The sequence below is a fragment of the Phyllosticta capitalensis genome, assembly GCF_038381095.1.
Source record: "Phyllosticta capitalensis strain CBS 128856 chromosome Unknown BKA78scaffold_8, whole genome shotgun sequence".
Taxonomy (NCBI): domain Eukaryota; kingdom Fungi; phylum Ascomycota; class Dothideomycetes; order Botryosphaeriales; family Phyllostictaceae; genus Phyllosticta; species Phyllosticta capitalensis.
Window position 1 is genome coordinate 602,007 of NW_027117446.1, and position 15,164 is coordinate 617,170.

At 51.6% G+C, this 15,164-nt stretch overlaps 2 protein-coding genes and 1 non-coding gene across 3 annotated transcripts; all 3 read right to left on the reverse strand.

The window, feature by feature from the left end:
- Positions 1-363: 363 nt before the first annotated feature.
- BKA78DRAFT_173294 (uncharacterized protein) lies at positions 364-1,177 on the reverse strand. Its single transcript, XM_066883287.1, has one exon. The coding sequence runs from the start codon at positions 968-970 to the stop codon at positions 518-520; it is 453 nt and encodes a 150-aa protein (XP_066741778.1). The 5' UTR covers positions 971-1,177; the 3' UTR covers positions 364-517.
- Positions 1,178-1,384: 207 nt separating this feature from the next.
- Positions 1,385-1,912, reverse strand: BKA78DRAFT_297601 (uncharacterized protein; the record flags this gene model as incomplete). Its single annotated transcript, XM_066886791.1, has 1 exon — positions 1,385-1,912. One exon carries the CDS (start codon positions 1,910-1,912, stop codon positions 1,385-1,387), a length of 528 nt encoding a protein of 175 aa, XP_066741779.1.
- A 1,553-nt stretch (positions 1,913-3,465) lies between these two features.
- Positions 3,466-3,564, reverse strand: BKA78DRAFT_t144. Its single transcript has one exon. It is a non-coding gene; the product is annotated as a tRNA-Leu (tRNA).
- Positions 3,565-15,164: the final 11,600 nt, after the last annotated feature.

A 15,164-nucleotide genomic window follows, 5' to 3' on the forward strand; every position in this document is an offset into this window, starting at 1 on the left:
GGCAATGATTTGGTGTTGCTGCTGTATGTGAGGTCAAGGCGGGGCTGAGAAGCGGCGAAGCCCCTGACTTTTGGCGTTAGCGACGCCGGTCGGAATCGCCACAAAGCCCAATGGGTGGTACTGACAGATGGTTGCAAGCCGAAGTAGCGCTTCGATGATGGTTCAATGGCTACAGTCGCCGTGGCAAAGGTGGAAACGTCCGACCTCATACGTCAACTGCCACTACCAGTGGCGTCGATTTGCTGTGGTTGTGCTCTTTGCTCTTGGAGAGAGCTGCGACCAGAAGCTGCTCTCTGCGGATCTACGGGGCGCTTGCACCAGTTTGAATCGAGCCTCAGGCAGGAGTATACTCGTGATTTGTCCTCTTTCTGCGCCTTGGACAGGCTTCGACTTTGAATCTTCAAATCCTCGAATTGAATTGGTCCTGGATCAACACCGCTTTCGAACGAAGAAGCCGGTCTTTTCAAATGGCGGCTCTTATATATGAAAACAGCAGCCGGTAGAATAAGCGAAGAAGTCAGCAGATTGAGTCAGGGCCCAGATCCGTCTCTTCTCGTAGAGATTTCATTGTTGAATCATTTCTTCCTGCCGCAATCGCTTTGGCTCGTTGGCGCACGGCACACCTCGAAGATTCCATGGCGTCTTCCAAGCTGGATCCTCGAAGCTTTAGATCGTAGAAAGTGACGGCTTCACAATTGCGGTGGAGGTAATCCAAGGCCTCCACGCCCGCCAACTTGTCGCGCATTCTGAGACTTGTGCCAATACAACGCCAGTGTCCAGCAAAGCGGACTCCGGTCGGCTCTTGAAGATGGATAGGAGCTTTGCATGGTGGACATTCAAGTACAAAGGCGACGAATCTTGGTACTTGTCGTATTTGGTTCGAAGTGACATTCGTGTCGGGGAGTTTGTTGGCATTGGAGCTGGGGCGTTGGGGCTGGACACAAGATGTGGGCCGCCGGGCATCCGTCATTCGCCCCGACACTTGCAGCCTTGCCAGGACCTACAACAGGTGCCACGAACCTCCGCAGTGCTCCCATCACCCCGGCTTCCCCCACGAGGCCCGTGCAGCCTTCACATGTCAGTCCCAGTGTCGTCACCCAGGCGAAGCCAAGTACCTGCTCCCTTCTACCTTCTCTTGCACCACCACCCATCCTTCCACCACCAATCATCGCCCGCAGCCAGTTCCAACCTACCGCACCCAGGGCTCAATCCGCCATTGCCCTGAAAATGACCGTATGCCCATAAAAGTCCCTCAGCATGAATCAATCCACCCATAGCTAATGCGTCTTTCTCGGCATGCAGTCAACCCTCATTGAAATATGCCACCTCTTCCTCGATCCCTTTCGACCTCAAACCTCATCGACATCTTCTCTGCTGTCGGAGTCTACCTTGGCCCCATCGCGACTGTTAGTCTCGCAGTAGCCGAGATGATTCGAAGACGGCGCTTTGTCCGTACAGGTATGGAGCTCGTGACCTTGGCGCGCATATCACCAGGTTGATGAAGTGTACTAGATGAAGTAAATGCCTTGGACATGGAACCTTTTCCGGCGAGCTCAGAGACTCGACTGAATCGTTCGCGCTTCCAACCACCCACTCCAGACCCTGTAGGGCATCGGCTGAGTTCTGACTCTCTCTCGGGATTCAAACTGAAAGCGCCTCGGGCTGCCCTTCTTCGAGTCATTCTTGGACAAGCTCTACTCCGGATTCCCATTCCAGCGGAGATTGATGAGTCCATGGTTACTGGATGTAACTTTCTGTACAAAGACATCGTCATGTAGATTGCATCTGTGGGCATTTCAGCGGGAGTCTGCAGGGAGTGCTTCTTCGCAAGGACTATACGTTCGATGGGACTTGGATCATCTGGGGATACCTGTACTTTTTCTTGGCTGGATTTCCCCGGGCGTTTTGGCATTGTACGTAATATGTTGAGCTGATTGATTGTATGCTTGGGAGATCCGGACGATTGGATGTTGTATGACTACCGCCGCATCCTCCGGTCAGCGTTTGTGATGAATCGAAATGAGCCGCGTTTCTGAATATGTCCAGCGGCTCGAATTTTGTACGCAGCCTCTTGGATTGGAGAAGCATGAAGACACGCGTTGCAATCGGAGATAAGCATAGATTGGTTTGGCGAATTGAGTAGTGTGAGAAGTGTTCGCGAGGGCTCTTCGGTTGGTGCTAGAACTGTTCGTGCTGAAAGTCAGTACAGTAACACTCCACGGATTAGGCGTCGTTGCCAGGCACTCGTCGGGGGTAGCATGTAAGCATGCCCACATACTTGCAAGACGAAATGTGGGCTCTTGCCGGAAGTGGATCTGCTGGATCTGGTCGGTGCCTTATCTTTGCGCACAGCGAAAACAAAGACAAACAAAGACTTCATGCCAAGAGGTTCAATCTTGACCCAGTGGAGACTGCCAAGCAGTACCGTCGGCTGGCTGAGGGAAGCTTGTCCAGAGTGCAGCTGGGCGGTGGAATTCCAAAAGACGGTCATGCATAAGACACTTTGCCGATAGAAAACTCTCTGACAAGCCCACTTGCAAATGATGAGATGATTGACGACGAATTGATCCTGCTGTAGAACGCGGAAATCAATTCACCATCCACCTTCAAGCGTCTTGAAATGGATCCGGTCAATCTGGCGGCAGACAACTCGGAAGTGTGGTTGAAGCGACGCAGCTCAGGTCCTCATTCCCGATACAATTCTTGTAGCTTCCGGTGTCAAGTATCTGGGGAGTCATTCTCCATAAGCCAAATCTTGCAAAAGCCAGGCGCACCTGGATTGCTGTTTCCTTTCCGGTGCTATCGCTTGGTTTCATGGGGCATTGGTATCGTAACGCCTCAAAAGTTCCATGTTCCCTCGAAAGTTGGCTCCCGAAACGCCCAGCGAAAACTTGAAGCCAGACAAGCTGAAAGTCAGGCCGAGTGTTGACAGGCGTAGTCCAGCGCTTGCTGGCTCCTTCTGAATTGCGTGGGCATGTCGGCCTACGGCATGCTGCAACTAGCGCGGGCCGAGGTGTCCAAATCCTAAGTTACGCTCTCTATGGGCCGAAATGGTATCAATCAGCTGCTTGAGAATCCAGGACGTCGACGGGCAGGCACATTGTAGCGTCGCTTCCGCTGGTGTACTCCCGGCGTGGCAGTTTGCTGTACAGGTGGTTTGCTTGAGATCATCTTGCAGCTTCAACGGCCGGCAAAAGCGTCATTTGACCAAAGACCATCGTCAAAATAGGAGTCCTGAGAGTATGCGCTTCGAGAAAGAACACATCGAGGTCAACCAAAAGGTGGTTTTAAAGTTCCGGCGACCGCTGGGGAACCACGGGACGGGAGCGCACAGGCCACCCAGACGGCGCTCGCACAGACCACTAAGTGGAGGGTCTCGAACAAAAAAAATTCTCAACACCGTCAAAGCCACCAACCAACCACCTACCATCCAACAAAAGAATGCAAAAAAGCAAAAGATAATGATGATGAGGACGAGACTCGAACTCGCGCGGGTTGCCCCACCAGGAATCAGATATTAAGGTAACCTTAACCTGGCGCCATAACCAACTCGGCCACCTCACCTGGGGCTTGAACTGCTTGAGAGCAGTTGCGCTTGATTGTTGGAAAGAACTTAGTCTTTGTGCTTTATAAATGCAAAGCACAGAACGCTTCCACGTCCAACTGATCGTTTACTTCGAAATTTCAAGGGGGGTACGCAAGGCTTGTGAGGTGTGCGAGACGCTAGAGAGCGTTAGGACGCAGTTTTCTTTTCGCCGCTCCTTGCGTGCTCGACTAGGTACGTTCCTTAGCATCAGCTCCGATGACGTCACACCGCAGTCAACACCCCGGCCCTGCCTTTGCTTGGAATTTTGAAAGCAACCCAGTAATTATCAGGGAGCCTGGCAAGGAAACGGCTGTGTAAGGTACTACTGATCAGAAGTCATGGCTGTAGATCAACAACAATCAACGTTTTTTCGAAAAGTCCGACTTGAAATCAAAGCCGAGGACAAAAACCCAAAGAGAAAAATGGGTTGGTAAGAACGGGACTTATACAAGGCGCGAGTCGCCATTTCATCGGAGCAGCCATTAGCCACTCGTCTTGAGTCGGCAAGAGGACACATTCTCCGCTGGTATCTTTTGCCTTTGGCATGGTTCTGCATCATTGTCGTACCGAAATCTGCCACAGCAGTTACATTCCCCGACCAACACACTCTGCCAGTCTCTCGGGCATGAGGAAGACTGACAGTGGCACAACAAGGAACAAACAAAGTGTCCTGTCTCTGAAAGCGGAAATTGTATCAAGCTGAGCAATGGCCAGCGTTGTTCTGTTCGCACCGGAAAGCTCATGTCTCGCGTCGCGGATATCAGTTCTGTCGTGAGTTGTGGGACTTATATAATAGCTGAAATGATCCTTGGACCTCATGCTTGTCCGAAAGCGGAAGCAAAGACGCCTGTGACTGGGTTCACGTCAATTCCCACGTGCAAGCATGATTTCAGGGGTACAAAAGCCTCCGCGCCCCACCTGCCAACGACTCTTAAGCGTCGGATCACATCAACCCAGCAGATTTGATTTGTGCAGCGCACAGCGCAGAGCTCCAGCACTAAAGTCTGGCCCTACCGGATTTGGAAACTCGCTTTTCTTCCGCGCGAGGGTTCGATTGACAGCTTGGTTTCTGGCTCCGTACCGAATAAATCCCAACAAGCTGCTTCGCAACACGACAAGACCGTCGCTGCATTCAGTAATGACGAGTCCATTCAACATCATTAAATGACATTGACGCGACGACACTCTCCAACAAAATTTCTTCGTCAGCGAGGCCTAACTCGAGTAATGACTGGTGCGGTGAGCAGCAACAGTGCTTCGAGGGTTTGAAAGTCAACCTCTGTCGCAGCAGTATTTCCCAACCACACAACCAGAAAGTGACCTCATTCTGTAGGCTCGGTTTTTGCTGCATGTTCGAGCTACTGTTGATGCAGCAGCCATGGATGCCAGCTCAGTGAACTTTCGGTGGCTTTTATGCCTCTTGAAGAGTTGAGCAGAGAGAAATAATGAAGGAAGGAGCGACCCAGGTCACACCCGGACTGCCGGACCACATGATCGACTGCTTTGGTCCGCATGTATAAGAGCTTCCTCTTCGACTGCCTGACCATGAACTTTCACAACAAACCTGTTCAACAAGTTGGTTCTCTGGGAAGAACGACCTTCATAAATTTATCCATGACTGCTGGCTTTCTGGTCCTTTGGAGCAAATAAGACAGGACTGAGAGGCCGGAGGAATGTTGGACAAGCCGCTTGCTCCTTCCTCGTGAAGCGATAGCTGACATCATCATGGCTCGACGAAGATCCGCGGCATTGTCGTTCTTGCTGTTAAGCAAAACCACGACTCGCCCAGGCGCTTTTTTTGCGATAGTCTTTGAATTACATTTCAGCGCAAGGGCAACACCAACAAGTCGTCCACGGAGTTGGGATCTCACGCAAAAAGCCCAAGTGATCTTAGTCCACATCTTGTTTGTCTCGGAGCCAAGACAGTATCTTGATGGATTTCCGGCTGGTAAGTGAATGCAAGGTAGCTTTTTATACCCGAAAGCCCCTTTGCCACATGACAAATCCGGAGAATAAGTCTGCGAATTCATCATGTGCTCAAAGTCCTATTGCAGGTATAAAAACCTCTAATCTTGCCAATAAACAAGTCAGTGTCACAAACCAAACTTGAGAAAATTTGACTTGGGAGATCTTTGGTGCTGGATGATAGCTTCTCTCTTCCGAGGCTTCTCCTGTCTGCTGTCGAGGCAAATTTAAGTGGTCCAACCGGTGGCCGAATGCTCACTGCATCATCAACCATCAACGAAGACCTGCATCACCACGCCGGCCTGTTGGCGCGCAACACCATTTCGTCTTGATCACGATGACTCCAAGTGACAACGAAGGCGATAAGACTAGCCCGTTGATGTCAGTCAGAGCGGGCCAGCAGCAAACCAAAAGTCTTGATGGTCTGAGCGAGTTTTTGCAGACCACAGTTCGTTCTGCTTTTCGAAGTCCAGCAAGCTGGCGTGCAAAAAGCGTTTGCCTTGACATCTTGAGGACTGGACCAAAGTTGGTGGATTTTATACCCCGCCATCGAGCTTGACTTGGAGGCAGACGGTCGTGACTCCTGCTGCTAGCTCGTCATGTGCGCCGCAAACCAGGCCGCAGCGAGTATAAAAGCTTCGGTTTTCTCCCCTCAGATCTCTCTCAACATCCCCCTAAGCGACTGCTGTCTAGGCAACGAATGGAGAGTTCTACTGCAGCAGTAAACATCGCACAGGTGTACTTTGTTGGTTCTTTTCTTTCTTTTTTGCGTCTGCTGGCTGCGCACCCGAAAAAGAGAGCTCTGTAAATGGCAGAATCAAAAGAAAGCCTGCTCATCACGATCGCTTGGTGATGGCAGCCGCAATAACCACACAGTGATGGAGCTTGACACCATTTTCCATCGTAGATTGGATTGTTCAGGGGTTCAACCAAACACCAAGCTGACGTCAGAAACAAGTCGGGTTTGCGAAGGAAGAAAGGAGTCGCCACCTTGTTGCATTCGTGGTCGAAAAGAAGCCACAGTACGCTTTCGCTGTGGGTGATTCTTGAACTGTTGAAGCTCAAGCGTCAAGTTGCTTCAAACAATCGTAGGCCAAAGGAGATGCAGCTTTTCTACTGATTCCGAGGGAAGAAGCCACGTGCACGAGCGTCGTGGGAGGTATCGTGACCAACCTCTTCGCCTTGAGCATGTGTTCCAGGCTGCGGTGTACGTATAAAAACCCCTCTCTCTACCCAACAGTCCGTCATCCTCAGCAAATGGTCAGTCAACCAAAGACTTGACCCAAGTCACCCAAGTACTTTGGAGGTCGTGGCTAAAGGACCAAATCGCGGACTTTTGTTCTTGTTCTGTGCGGACCTGTCAGGGAAAGCGATTCAAAGACAAGAAACCCAAAAACATGGGTCCTTCGTAATGCTGAGTGGAATCCTCATGCAGCACGCATAGTGCTCTGCGTCATTTGCCGGGTTGGCAGCCAGCCAGCGGTGCAAAACCACCGCGTCTCTCTCTCTCTCTCTCTCTCTCTCTCTCTCTCTCTGGTCCTTGTCTCGTCATGGCATCATGATGCTGATGACCCGTATCTCACGTTGATGACAATACTTTGTGCTTTTCTCGGGGTGTTAGTCCCACGTGCATCCCGTTCACCTTGCCCTGTGGTTATTGACGTGGCCGACACGTGCCACACACCCCTACTCCTACATATCCCTCCGAGCGCGTAGAAATACCTCCTCAATCTCCTGCACTCTACTCTTTGGCACCGTTCCCAGCCTTTTGAAGACGAACGAATGATGGAAAGAGCCTCTATTTCACTGTTGGAAAGCATCAAACAGGCTTTGATACTGTCTTTGTCCTCTTTTGCGTTCTCCTTCCCCGCGCAGACTACTTTTGTTCCGCTGGTAGCCTGCTGGCTGTGCAAAATACATGTGGCTTGGATCATTGTTGTTGATGAAGCGAGAATCAAGTCTTGATTGATTGAGTATGCGCGCGAGGCGCGTATATCTATGGGAACAGAACAAAGAGCATGGAAATGTGAGACAGTCGGCAGAGCGCAAACAAGTGGAATCTTCCACCGCTTTCACAACCCCTCGATCTGTCGAATGACGAAGCCATAGAAAATGCCAAAATAGGAAATCGTGAATATATGCGTGGTGTTTTGAGAATAAGAAGAGCAAACTTGCTGTGCACCCCCTTAATTCAAGGAGTGAAAGACCAAAGAGACATGTTGACCTCCTTCTTCTCCTTAGGGTTAGGATTCTTCGCCTTGAGCTTAGGAACGTTGTAGAGCTCGCGTATTGTGGTGGTATTGTTGGGAGTAGACATAGTTGAAATAAGGAGGATTGTTGGCGGTGATATGCCAGTAATGGATTGATTAGATTGAGGCGTCGGGCTCGTGGCGCGCGACGATGAGGTGCCAGTGGCGTTTATTAATAGGTGCCTTTTCGAGGGGCGAATGAGGTGCCGATACGGCGATGATAAGGTGCCTTTTCAAGGGGCGATGAGATTGATTGAGTGCCTTTTCGAGGGGCGATGGGGTGCCTTTTCAAGGGGCGATAGGGTGCCTTTGGAGAAGGACTTGGGTGGAGTTGCCTTTGGAGAAGGACTTGGGTGTCGGTTTGGTCTCAGTGCCAGGTCGATGAATGGGTGCCTTTGAGGGTCGTTTGTCGATGTGGTCGGTCGCCTCTTTGAGGATTATTTGCCATCAAGACGGTTGCCTCTTGTGAGCAATGAGAAGGGTTGCCTGGAAGGGCGAATGCCTAGAAAGGTGTGTAAAGAAGACTTTACTAGGCCACCTGCAGTGTGCCGTCGCTCAGCCAGAAAAGGTGAAGATCTGCTGGAGGGCAGTCTTTGTGGGTTGGTTGGAAATGAGGCTGCGGAGGTAGCAGAAGATTGGTAGTAAGATCAAAGAGTGATCTTCTCCAGGCTCATAACCTGATGAAGCGAGAATTAAGTCTTGATTGATTGAGTATACGCGCGAGGTGTGTATATCTATGGGAGCAGAACAAAGAGCATGGAAATGTGAGATAGTCGGCAGAGCGCAAACAAGTGGAATCTTCCACCGCTTTCAGTTGTGTTTGTGTATCATGATGGCGATGACTGGTATCCCATCTCGTTGACGGTCTCAAGTGCTTTTTGTTGCCGCGTTAACTCCAGGCTCCGCTCACTGACTCGCTCTGGCCTGTCGGCATGAACGTGGCCAGCACGTGCCCTATCCCTCCTCTTCTTTCCTCCTTCGTACATATAAATACCTCCTCCATCTCCTCGAAATCCATTCTCAAGCAAGACTGCCAGCATATTGCTAAGGGACCAAGGTTCCACCCATGGACTGCTGGAAAATGGGCCATCCCACACGGACACTGCCTTCTGTCTTCTTCTTCGCCGCGCCGACTGCCTCCGCGGGCCCGGCAGTCGCGCGGAAACAGGAGGTCTGCCGCCCTGCCTAGCGGGACGGTGAATTGCTTTCAGCCATTTGTCGATGTTGATGGAATTCTTCGTGATCATCAGTCATTGGAAAGTTTCACTGGTGTGAATTGAATGCAAGGTCGGATCCTCTGTGGATGCCGCTGCGATTTGAACTGCGACGGGCCGCGGGACGCGAGAAACAGTCAAGAGATCGACGACGGACCAGCAGCACACAAAGTGCACTGAACTCCATACCTTTTGAGGTTGACATGACTTTCAGCCAGCGGACCTGCTTGGAGGGGCGTCGATTGTGTGCAGGGAGCAGTGCTCTTATACCGCAGACTTGCGTTCGCGCTCGGACCGGCCTTGGAGCGAACAGGCGGTGGAAGTGGACTAGTAAAGGGGGCGCGTGATTTATTGGCTCGGAGTGGGCGTCACACTCAGACCGCCGTCATGTGAGAAGGAAGGAGCGGGTCGAGATGAGGAGAGGAGGTATAAAACCCTCTCCTTGCTCCTTCCTGCTCTCGACATCCACGGCGACAGTGGCTCCTAGCCATTCAGGGATGAAGACTTCGGGGATCTGGACTGCGATTCATCACAAAAGAGGACTGGAATGTGTCCTTTCCTCTGTCGCTTTGAGCTACCAACCTGATACACTTTTGCTTGTGCCGCGGTCTAGGAAATTTTCTGGTCTCTGTGCGTCTCGAATTGTCCTGATTCACAACACAATCCACCATCTTCCAGGATGATCCGGGTACGCCATCATCGCTGAATGATTCATCGCAGCATCATGCCACTGTCCCCCGGTCAATCCATCCAAGCACTTGAGTAGATCCGGCGCAGCTATCCAGCCAACAGAAATCTGGGACCGCAACACGCAAGAAAAGTCAGTATTGAGGCCGTTGAACAGCCAAGGAAGTATTTTGATAGAATGGACGCGTCTGTCAGTCCCGCTGAAAGTAAGGCAGAGGCGCGCTTGAGGTGTCAGATCAGTCCAGGGGGCAGGGGGTTTTATACCACACGCTTGAGCTCGGACCTAGCAAGAAGGGGAAATAGTCTTGTGACAAGAGGCTAGTGTGACAGCCCGCGCGACTGCTATCTGCGGCATTGGTTAACTGCGCAGAGTATAATGACTTCTCATGTTTCCTCCTTGCTTGTGCTGTCTACGACAATTAAATCGAGTCTCTAGTGAATCCGCCAACAACTACGAGCAGACACTTGCTGGACAAAGGTCATCGCTGCTGTCACTGCGTCTTTGTTCTTTCTCTCTCTTGGTCGCGCGGTTGAGGATAACTCCTGATCTGCACACAATTTGAACCGTCTTTTGTTGACACTAGTGCGGGATGCTTACTGCTGTTCTGCAGGCTCGGTCGAGACAAACGTCATCATTCAATAATGAGACAAAAGTAATTCGGGGTCTTCTACCCGCCTGTCAGGTGATTGCAGCAAATCGCGGCAGCAAAAAACGACAACAGAAGGAAGACAGTATGATGTAAAGAGCACAAGAGTTAGCGCTTCTCAGGCCTGTTGTTGAAGGTGTCGCAAAGGCAGGCGCACTTAGAATGTCGGATCAATTCAGGGGTCATGGGGTTTTATACCATAAGATTGAGCTCGGGCCGAGTAAGTAGTCTTGTGATGCGGCGCTGGTCAGTGGATTATCATGTGCAAGGTTCCATGGGGTTGATAGGTACAAAACTTCCTCCCCTTCCTCAACGGAAACTCTACATCCATTTCGACAGTGGCTTCTAGTTCCTCCATATGACAACTCACTACAATCTGCGAATTGGAGAGAAGCTTAGACGAATGAACCGACTGCGGTGCCCTCTTTCCTGCTCCTTTCACTTGTTACTTGCTCCTTGGTCGTGCTGCAGGAATCTGTCCTACTTCTTTCGCCTTTCTTCACTTTACAACATGGACCACTCGCTGCCTTTGAAACTCAACGTGGCACGTCGTCATCATTGAATGACATATCGTGGCAACATTGACTTATTCTGCCTCTTGGCCGGCCAGCCCCGAAAAGGCTGAGCAAAGAAGCAGTTTGGAGCCGCGGGGACGGAAAAGAGGAAAGACAGTCTTCAATCTCGCAGTCCGTAATCCAAAGAAGTAAACTGAGTTCCTCGTCACTTTAAGTATCGCGGAAGCGCACTTGGAGCGTCAAGTCATTCCAGGAGGCAGGGGGTTTTATACCGCAAATTTGAGCTCGGGCCCAGTAAGGAGTCTCGTGATGAGATGCTGGCTAGGGGGAGGATCATGTGCAAGGAATCAATGATTGGTTTTACGAATATAAAAGCTTCTCGAGCATCCTGCGGCGACTCCAGTCCTTCTAGTTATGGATGGGTTCTTTGACCAAATTTACCAGGGAAAATCAGATTCAGAAGCTCGGACTGCGTGGTTCTTGTCTCTCGCTGCCATCTGCTTTTAGCGATCCCCTCGTTGCAGGCGAGGGAGTTTTGATGCTTCTTGAGTCGTCTCCACTGCACTATGCTGCTGACTTCCATCTCCCAAGATCAGCCAATCTCATCATCATCACAGCTCGACGTGGCGCAGACCTTTCATTGTCCAGTCAGTCAGCCATATCCGATTTGACTGGCCAAAAGCGAGTCCAAGGTACCAGCAGCAAACGAAGAGAGAAAAGACAGTAGATTTGATTTCTATCCGGTCGGAACCGACCAAAAAAGAGTAGCTTCGATCGTATCTCATTGCTACGCAGTGAGGGGTAAAGCCGCTCTTGGAGTGTCGAATCATTCCAACAGTCAGTGGCTTTTATACCGCAAACTTTGCGCTCAGATCTGGACAAGGGTCTCGTGACAGGAGTCTTTCAGGCCTGTCATGCGCAAGCGCTTTCTGGCCTAGCGAGCATAAATAACTCCTCCATGCTTGGGACCGCTCTCCCCTTTTCCCAACTGCAGACTTACTCTCATGCCGGTCTTTCCTGAAGATGGATGCTGGTTTCCACTGGCGGACCAAAAAAGCCGAAAGGCATCGACTGCGCCCGTGTTCTCTGTCTCTCACGGATGCTGTCCTTGGATACTCTTTTCTCAGCCGTGCGGGCGAACTGTTTGCTCCGCATCCCGAGGCGTCTTGCTTCTTGATTGCCAAGCGCTGCGTTCTTCCGTGCCTTCGGACCATTGAGACTCGTTTTCATCATCAAATGATGGAGCGTCAATAACATGGTCTCAAACTGGCCAGCCAGTCAGGGAGACCTAGTGAGGCTGGGTAGAACAGTGAGTCCGTGACGCAATGAGAGCAAGGGGAGAGCTGCAAGACACAAAGAGGAGAACAGTATCTTGCCTCATCATCGGTAGAATTGCCTCCGCTGCTGAAAGTCTCAGAAAGACTGGCTTGGGGTGCGAGTTGTGTCGAAGGAGTGGTGCTTTTATACCACAAGATTTACGCTCAGACCTGGACAGGGGCCTCGTGACAGGAAGACAGTGTGACTTCTGCCTGCGGCGTTGACCAGCCGCGAGGAGTATAAGAACCTCCCAATCTGCACTCCCATCGCTTATCTACTCAACTGCAGCGCCATCAAGTCACTCAAAGAAGACGACATACACAAAGATTTGACTGGAGGAGAGAGGGGAGAGAGCTTCAACTTCTATCAGCCTTCACCGCGTGTCTCCTCTCTTACTTACTCCGTTAGCTCTCCTTCGATCTTGTCGGGGCGGGCGAGGACGTTTCCGCATGTCTTGGATTGTGGTAGTCATCATGATCGCGGGTTTCTGCTTACTCCCGTCTTGCAAGGTCAGTCGAGCCGAACATCATCGCTCAATGATGTGGCAAGAATATTCAATCTCTTCACCAGCCAGCTAGGCGGGCAGATCCGATAGGACCGGAAGGCGTAGCCTTGGAGGTCCGCAGGGAGAGAGAAGAAAACAGTAGGGTTTAATGTGTTCAGAATGCGAACCAACCAAAGTGAGGTTTTTGGCACCTGTGTGATTCCCCAGAAAGACTGGCTTGGAGTGTGAGTTGTGTGAAGGGAGAGACTCTTTTATACCACACCTTCGCGCTTGGACCCGGAATGACCATGATCTCGTGATGAGAGGCCAACGGGATTATCATGCCCGAAGATTTGTGGTCCAACGGGTATAAAAGCCCGTCCACCAACCTCTGTGTTCCCTTCACCACCACTGCGACTCCGACTTCGAGTTCCTTCGCGAACGACTCCAGGCTACCAGGTACTACCAGGTACTGGAGGAAAGACGTCTACACCCTACTGTGGCGGTCTTTTTTGGCGACAACGCGACTACTGCGGCTTCTTCTTTCCCTTCTCAGCGTGCTTGACCACGCCGCCCGCATCTTTCTCTTCCCAAATGCAATTTGTGGATTCGCGTCTTTGAAGAGCCGTGCGGCTCAGCATCACTGTTACGCGGTAATGACGCAGGAGCGCCGGCCCATCAAAAAGGCAGGCGCAGACTGGACAGTCAATTTGAGCCGATGCGAAAGAGGCAGCAGAACGCAAATTGAAGTACTCATATCCCCAATGCCCATGCAGTCGTTATCATTGTTGTCGTTTCCATTGCATAGTTTGACGACCTGGCTGAAAGCGCATTTGGACCATCCATCAAGTCAAAGCAGCACTCCTTTTATACCTTACCTACCTACCTTACCTACCTACCACACACCCAAGCCCGAGCCACGACCAATTCCAAAACCAGAAAGAGCAACCCCCGTGCCGGGCTTAGCGCGTATCTCACAACTTCAAACGTCGCAAGAGCTCGAGAGATGCAAAAAACAGAAATCCGAATTACACGTCAACGCCCGCCTGGATGGGCTCGAAAGTGGTAGCGTTTTGCTCGCGAAGCTCATGCGAGCAAAGTGAAACTGGAATGGAAGAAATTGGAGAGGTGAGGGTTTTTGGTGATGGTATATGAAGAGGGGCAAGGTAAGCTTCGGGGCTTGTGTGAGAGATTTGAGGGGAAAGGAACTAGAGCAGAGCAGGGGAATGAGCACTGGGTTGAGTTGGGCTGAATGAATATCATGTGCTGGCTAGATCAAGTGCTGCATGTATAAAGGGGACTTGTGTCGTGGTCGATTTCTCTACAGCCACTCCCCCTGCTTAGAGGACGGAAGGAGACTCATTGCTGCTGGCCCTGAAAATTTTCGGATACCCGCGCACTGTGTACTCCTCCGGTGTTGCGGATACGTACACTGCCTCTGTTTCTTGGCCTCCTTTCCCGTTGATCCAATCCAACCTCTGAGTCGGCACCATGGCACATTCTCCGCTGCCATCTTCCGCCACGGCTGTAGCTCCACATCATCATCGCATCATCGCACCTCACAACAAAGCCAGCCAACCTCCAGAGCAGACCGAGCCCCAATCGGTCGGACAAGACAAAATGTTGCAGCAGCGCAGAGACAAACAACAAGTCGATGTGTCCGTGACGCGTCTTGAGCCGAGTGAAAGCGTTTTCTTCCTTCTTCAGAAAGCTCACCCACCTCTCGCGCTGTTGAAGTCAGTCAATCAGTCGTGCCCTGAACTGCAAGACTTAAATACCTACCAGCGAAGATGAGTTTGGACCTCCCTCGTGCTGCCTAGCCCGCAAACGGTGAGAGAAAGACGCGCGTGACCGATTCTGGGTCATTCGCCTCAGCCGTGTGAAAGCACTTGGATCCAACCGCTGCCAGCGCTCGTCCACCACCATCATTTGAAGAAGATGTTCTCGGAAGAGGACGTCGAGGTGCCGAATCACACAGATCGACTGAGTGGCCGGAAACTGGATTTCAGTATGGCTACATGTCTAGGTATTCTCTATTCATCGCAATTGCTCTCTTTCCAACTTCCTCAAATACATACTGTCAAATAGGCCACCGAACCACAGACAAACCTCGTCGTGGCCGTCCGCATGCAGCCACCACCTACCCCTGCCTGCCTACCCCTGAGCAACCTCGGAGCCACCACAACCAACCCACCAGACCCGCAACCCGACAAGCGGGTCCAACTGCACCGCTGTTCCTACTTGGCATGGCAGTCTTTCACAGATTCTTCCTCGCTTCGCGTAGGATGGGGCCGTCTCTTCTCCTCAGCCCTTTGCGCCAGCCGTCAGGTGTGACGGCGTGTGCGTTCCACTCGCGCGCCAACGCCGCGTCCACGTCTTCGTCTACCACTTCCTTCCTCTTGTCTTGTCCACCGGGTGCGTCGGCCCCGTTTGCGGAAGCCGCTGCTGCAGCGGTGGCAGCGACAGTGGCACCAGCTGCAGTATCTCTCCGCTGAACCCA

Bases quoted from the DNA above. Each gene is read 5' to 3' on its own strand.
- BKA78DRAFT_173294 (XM_066883287.1), bottom strand. From the start codon at position 970: ATGACGGATGCCCGGCGGCCCACATCTTGTGTCCAGCCCCAACGCCCC.